Genomic DNA, 7,155 nt, shown 5'->3' with positions numbered 1-7,155 from the left:
TACCAATTAACTACTGCAGTTTTTTTGCACTCATACCAGAATTATTGCTAGCTGCTTGTTGCCAACTGCTGAATTCAGAGATTATATTGGACTGAAGATTGCAGAATGATCAATGAATAAATAAAAAAAGGACGTGTAAAAATGAACTTAAATTATCCATAATATCGAAGACGAAAAAAAGCATCTACATGTATTCAAATCAAACAAATATTGGAAGGTTGAAGTGAATATTCACAATTTTGGTGAAAATTCTCAACTCCTACAGCAAATCAGACTCAGTGTGTGCTTTCCCTACGCTAGCTGTAGTGTTCTGATTCACAAATACAATGTTTTTACATGATTCCAGTGTACCGAGAAGCACACACAGTCACTCTTTTTTGTGCTATGGCAAAGTAAATCAGAAACGCTTTAAATAAAAAGAAAACACTAAACACATACAAGTTATGCTTATTAATAGTTTAATGTATGAAGGAAACATCCAGATTTCTGAATATGAAGGTACATCTCACATTAATTTAAGTCTACATAATGTAGAGCCTCTATACTGACATATTGAATTCTCTGCTTAGCCATTTCTGTTATGTAAACAATTGTACATTTATTTGCCATTCTAAAACTTCAGAATCAGTTATGTAATTTTGCTAATTTGTCTGTTTGCTCAGAAGCAGTTTACAGTACTAAAACCAACCAGCCAAACAGCTTCAAGGAAACAAAAAATAAAGTTATGTTTATAAACAAAAGAAAAGGGAGAAAAAAAAGCAAAAAAGGTAAAAGAAAAAAGGAAAATAAAATAAAGGTGGGAGAAGGCTAACTATAGTGAGATTCATGGTGATGAGAACTGGGCTGTCACAACGGTCACAGAAAAAGGTCAGTTAGTAAATTCTTCTGCAAAAAGCCTACACACTTCAGTCAAGCACATCAGTAGAATGATCTGGTAGTATGTCATCTTTTTGCCTCTGTGGGATGAAGGTATCTGTGTTTGAATTTCCTACTCGCTGAAGGATTTTCCATGCTGGCGACACCATCTAAATCAACCCATCTGGTTCATGTGTACACTGTTCATGTGGGGAGTCCAGGTTCCAGTCCATACCTGGAAAGAAAAGACAATTTTATGCAAAAGCTTTGAACAGAGTTGCAAACATGTAGTACAATTTTATTTCATCATACGAAGAGGTCAGTTACCAAAGTAAAGTGAAACTAAACTCCTCTTAAAAAAAATTGCTTGCAGGCAGGTTTTTAATGCAGAGAAGACTGTAGTAATTTTGACTTGCTTTTAAATTCCTCATTTTGGAGTTCAATACAGGACTTATATTCATAGACCATGTGTTATTTGCAGCATCTTATAAGCATGCCCTTCTAAGATAAATGCCTATTTGAGGAATCCTTTGATGAATTCATCAAGGAAGTTACTGGGAGAAAGGTGCTCCTACCGCACAAGAAAAAGGCTGTCACACTTCTATGGCCAACTACCACCACTCAGCCAAGAAACAAAAGGACTCGCCGCTCCAGGTGGATAAATTAGGGCCAGATAGGAATGTCCAACCAAGTGCTTGCCCGGCCCACCTCCGTGGGTAAGTAGATCAAGAAAGAAATGGCTGCACATCGATTGATATGCAACATTACATTTATTGATCACCAAGATGACATTAAAGAACACCAACAAACTATGGTAATGATTAAGCACAACTGTACTGTTTGACATACAAGACCAGTGTGTTGTGTCCTTTGATGTCATCTTGGTGATCAAACAACATTTTGGATTTCAATTGATGTACAGCCATTTCTTCCTTTATCTACCACTACTCAGCCAAAGGGGTCTCTTCCTCAAAACTATTGCATAGTACCTTCTGTTGTCACAAGCCTTGGATACCCAAGTGCACAAGCTTTACTCACAATGAGAGGGTGGTCTTAGCTGCAATACAACGTTGTTGCGAAGTATAAGGAAATACACTTCACAGAAAAAAAGTCTGCCAGTTCAGAGGAGTATGATGGATATGGCAACCAAAGAGGCTACATTGCTGGAAGAATCTATAGGTGAATATCCCATATAGGTTAAAAAGGCTGTTTCGGCAAGGCAAAGAGAACGAAATTAAGGTCCTAGGGAAAGGGGTCCTGACATTAGCAACATCTTGAACAAAAGATTTTAACGAGTAAAAAGCCAAAGGCCTTTGAAAAAAGATGGCTATATCGCCACCTTCAGGAGTATGACTAGGCAGAAAAAAAACCAAGCACAGCACCGCCTAGGGGCGGTCCTTACTGGCAGTGAAACATTCTCTCCCCCACCCCCCCCCCCCCCCCCCCAACACTCTGCTCCCGGCAGCTCAGTTCGTCATGAAGCAGTACAAACAAACAGGAGGGGTGGGTGCTGTGTCAGTCAATGAACTTCAGAGAAAGGAATTTTTACGGCAAGTAGAAAAAAAAATCCCATTTTCTCTTTCGTTCATTGACGGACACAGCACTTTTAGTCTTGACCTTATGGACGTCCCAAAGTAGTGCCACAACGAGGGGTGGGAACACAAAAAAAAAAAAAAGCTCCTCCCACAACAAAATAACTTCCCAAGAGGAGCTGCAACCTCAGACGGCTGCTTGCAAAACTTTGTGGCCAAAACACGCATCCGAAGATGCGCCAACATCCACCTAAAACATCTATCCACTGTAAAACTTGGTGAAAGTGTGTACAGACGACCAGGTAGCTGTGACGGGAAAGGGAGGCACCCACCCCCTTATGGCATAAGCCTGGACAACAATCTGTCTTATCCAAGAGATATAGTGGCCGACAGCCACCAGGCCCTTTCTTGGACCAGCCACAGAGACAAACAGTGAATCCGACCTATGAAAAGGAACCACAGCAGACAGATACACTCTTTAGATGTGGTGCGGGCTCCCCAGGTGTAAGGCGAACTCCTTGGGGTGAGACGGTCGAGGACACCAGGAAGGAAGCACAATGTCCTCATTTAGATGAAAGGCAGACACCACCTTAGGAAGAAACTAGGGCTGCGGACACAGCGCCGCCTTATCCTTGTGGAGATATAAATAGGGAGACTTGCATGACAAGGCCGCCAGCTCAGAAACCCGCCTCGCGGATGTAATAGCCACTAGAAAGACAACTTTTTGAGAGCGCATAAGGGGGATCTCCCTAATGTTCTCGAATGGTGGTTTCTGGAGTACCGAAAACACCAGATTCAGATGCCACAGGGGCAGCGGCGGGCATACCGGGGAAGCCACATGGCGAACCCCCTGAATAAACGCGTGCACCGAGTGAGCCACCAATGGCCGCTGAAAAAAAGATAGCCATAGCAGATATCTGCCCCTTGATGGTGCTCAAAGCAAGCTTCTGATAAGACTCCACGCTGCAGGAACACCAGGATCCTAAATACCAAATAGGAACACGGATCTCACCCCACAGCCTCAAAACAAACAAAGATGTAAGCCTTCCAGGAGCGATGATAAATCTTCCGAGAAGTGGACTTGCATGCCCTCAACATAGTGGAAATCACAGAAGTCATCAGTCCTCGGTCCCTCAGGACCTGGCTTTCAACAGCTATGCCGTTAAAGCAGGGTGGAATTCTCGGACCCTGGGACAGAGGATCCTCCCACACCGGCAGCCGCCAAGGAATGTCTGCCATCATCCGTACGATGCCGGGGTGCCCATGCCAGTCTGGGGCGACTAGAGTTACCGGAATCCCCTCGGTCTCTACCCTGCGCAGCAGACGAGGAAGGAGTTTGAGAGGAGGGAAGGCATAAATGAGTTCATAATACCCACGTGGAGCCACCAGCGTCACCTCCGTCAAGAGATCACTTGTTCTGGCCACAAATCTATGCACCTTCCAATGGAGAAGAGAAACCAGAAGATCCGGCATGCCCCACCGCAGGCAAATGAGACGAAACGCTTCTGGATGCAGTGACCACTCCACCTGATCCAGCAACTGACGGTTGAGGTAATCTGCTTGCCCGTTTTCTACACCCGGAATGTAAACGGCTGACAGAGCCGGCACGCGATGCTCTGCCCACTGCAGAATGTGAGAGACCTCCAGCGCCGCTGCCAAGCGCCACATCCCCCATGATGATTGACGCAAGTCACTGCCATGGCACTGTCCAACTGGATCCTGACTGGGTGACCCTGCAGCCGCTGCAACCACGTGGAGAGGCACAGCCTGATTGCCCGCAGCTCCAGAACATTGATCGACAGGAAGGGGTTCTTCTGGCGTCAAGCGACCATGGGCCAAACTGAGGCCCAAAATTCTACCCCAGCTGGTCACCCAAAAGTCTGGTGGGGGACAAACCTTCATGCAGCAGCGGACTGCCGGCTTGTTGGGCTTGCGATGTCAAGGATGAAGAACCGACCCCACCACCGTAAACATAGACCGAGCACGGCCTCGGGCCTTCTGTCAGCAGGGTCCTTGAAAGAAGGGGACCCCTGCACCGGAATCATGGTCACCGTTACTTTCCCTTTCTTATTTCTCACTATATAGCCTGTTCCATCTCTTTTTATCTTATTCCACAGTCTTTTCGTTTCTGTATTTGGTTTCCCCTTTCTTTCAATGTCATCCGTCCTTCTCCTATACAGCCACTTCGTTGCCATGACTACCCTGACGCTATTCCGATGTCTCTATTGAGAACCGCTCTTCCCCATTGCGCATGTCCGGTTCTCATTGCGCAGGTCTTGTCACCATAGTTACCTTCCCCTTCACATCAGATACCATAGTGACGCTCACGCCGTACTTCCCTTTTCTTAGGGAATGCCTGCCGGCCACTGCGCATGCTCCATCACCATGGTGATCCCCCTTCACACGGCGCTTTACTGTTTCACTCACGCCGCTCGTCGGCGTATACACAAAATCCTCTGCACACTGCAATTATACTGCCTTCATTCTCATTATGACTTATCCCCGCACAGTACGCACTCCTCGTTACTCTCTACCCAATCTCCCGGTACCGCCCCCCCCCCCCCCTCTTCCCTTCTCCTCCTCCCCCCCCCCACCATTCAGTACTTAAAGGGGCCTCTACCAACATGGCCACTGTCAAAGTCATTATCAAAGCCTGATGAAGGGAGCATGCATGCTCCGAAGCGCCGCCTACCTCAGCCCGTCACTTGATGACACAGACTCTCTGAAAGATACTACCCAGGGCACTACAGTGACTAGCACCTCTCCGACCATCCTGAAAATCATCTACAAGAATGGACTAAGCCACCGACCATCGGCTGAAAGGAAAACGCTGTGAACCCTGTACTGCAGCCCCGCAAGTCGTGCCTATGGACGGATGAAACATTGCATTTATGATGTGCCTTTACACCACTAACCCAATGTGAGTGTTTTTAAACCGTTTTAATACATTTTAATAATTTCTTACTGCACTTAGAGGGCGCCGTCTCTCTCCTTATTTATTATACCTTATTTAACATGGACACTGGAGGGTCCATGACCGGAGGTGATGCCCATTTCTTCAAGAAACTCTCCTCAAATGGGCAAACCGCCTTGGAACTGAAAAGAGCGCCGCGGGCGTTCCCAAGCCTTATAAATAAACTTATCAAAATAAGCCAGGTAAGGAAACACCTTAGCAGTGGACCAGCTTGTGAGACCCAAAAGGGACCAACACCGCAGATGCCCCAGCCGTAGCATCAATTTTCAAAGTATCCCACATCGCCGTGATCAGTGCCCCCACCAGCACCTTCTCATGCTCCATAACGTACGCTGAAGATTCTTCCTCACTGTCCGAAAGCTCAGGGCCTGCATCATCTGAACCGTCCAGACAGGGCAGCGACAACCACTTGCGGGACACCACCTGCCGATCCCGCCCGCTACAGCGGGGCCTGAGTCTGGATCAGAGTCCTTCCTGGAAGATGGAGAGGAAAGGGGCGTTTTTTTACCCCCCTTACGTCACTTCCACTCTGGAAATAAAGGACTCCAGGATGCCGACAAAGCGTCCAGGGGTACCGCAGACCCAGAGGAGCCAGCTGCCATCACAGGGGTGTCTGGGGGAGAGGCATCTGCTTCAGACGCCATGCCTGTCACTACCCGGACCTAAGGCAAGGGACAGAGCAGACCACCCTCCTAGCTGCCACAGACTGAGGGGCCCCCCAGAAAATCTCACCACCTTGACCGAGGAGCTGTGCTGTGCATCTTGTTGCAGAAGCGCCAAGCCACAAGCAGATCCGCGCACCTCTCATGCTCTTCCTGGCTTCAATTGCGAATCCAGCGCTATAGGCCCAACCGAATACCTCTCACGCAGCTACAGGAAAATGGCTGCCCCAGACAAGTGCCTGGAGACATCAGGAAAATGGCTGCCGCACTCCGAGAAAATGGTAGCGGCTCCAAGAAAAAGGGCGTGACTACACCCACATTAATGGCAGCCCAGCACGCAGACAAAAACGCCAGTTATCCCCCCTGCACCAGGACGCCCTGAGACCACCTGGAAGAGGACACTTAGGCAGGTGGGTGCCTCACAACCCTCCCTGTGCCCAGAAAATGGCAGCAGCCCCAGGAAGGAGGGGAGGAGAGAGGGAGAGCATGGAAGCCATCTCCCCAAATCAACCCCCCAAGGTAGTACCCAGCTGCTCCACCGTGCCTGAACTTGGTGGAGCCCATACTTGCCCCTACTGCAGGGATTGCTGGTCGCACTCCACAGACACATCCACCTCCCACCTAGATGGAGTGGCTGTCTGCCACGGGCACACTGTGACCCAAACGGCAGTAGTCTGGTCATATATGACCTACCTCACCGGCCGCCCTGGTTCAGAATAGGGCCAACCCAGCACGGAGCCAAGGTCTGTGCGTGCTCGATGGCCAGGCTGGGGAGACTACCAGGATCTATATTACCCAGCCTGTCACCCAGCCCAGCAGTTGATTGCAGATCATTACAGAAAATCAAAATCCAAAGAACCACAGGTCCCAGCAGGGATCCAGGTCCTTCTCCTAGACTAGGCAGAAAAAAACTGAGCTACTGGGAGCAGAGTGGGGGGTTACTGCCAGTAAGGACCACCACTAGGCAGTGCTGTGCTTGTTTTTTTATTTTCTGCCTAGTCCTACTCCTGAAGGTGGCAATATAACATTAAGGTCAAGACTGAAAGTGTTGTCTCAAACGAAAGAGAAAAACACATCTTAATTTTTGCTATAAAAAAAATCCCACTTTTTTAAAGTGAGAGGGAAGAGAGAG

The 7,155-nt window shown here is 48.1% G+C and overlaps 2 protein-coding genes across 9 annotated transcripts in view; both read right to left on the bottom strand.

Annotated features, from left to right (window-relative positions):
* Positions 1 to 441: 441 nt before the first annotated feature.
* The window catches only part of ANKRD17 (ankyrin repeat domain 17), a 217,824-nt gene continuing 211,110 nt past the window's right edge, over positions 442 to 7,155 (bottom strand). For all 8 annotated transcript variants that reach the window (XM_077476428.1, XM_077476431.1, XM_077476429.1 and 5 more), the window contains one exon: positions 442 to 1,090. In XM_077476428.1, coding sequence (XP_077332554.1) covers positions 1,031 to 1,090 — 60 coding nt within the window. In that variant the 3' untranslated portion in view covers positions 442 to 1,030. The remainder of the gene's footprint in view (positions 1,091 to 7,155) is intronic.
* Positions 2,301 to 4,258, bottom strand: LOC143974745 (uncharacterized; the record flags this gene model as incomplete). The annotated part of the gene is given in 1 exon segment (XM_077476436.1): positions 2,301 to 4,258. A coding segment is annotated over 1 exon segment (863 nt), but the record flags the coding sequence as incomplete, so codon positions are not given.

This window comes from Lithobates pipiens, unplaced genomic scaffold (genome assembly GCF_037356315.1).
Source record: "Lithobates pipiens isolate NorthernLeopardFrog02 unplaced genomic scaffold, aLitPip1_a1.2 Scaffold_13, whole genome shotgun sequence".
NCBI lineage: Eukaryota > Metazoa > Chordata > Amphibia > Anura > Ranidae > Lithobates > Lithobates pipiens.
The sequence above is the reverse complement of the archived record's forward strand: the minus strand, read 5'-3'. Positions and strand labels throughout refer to the sequence as shown.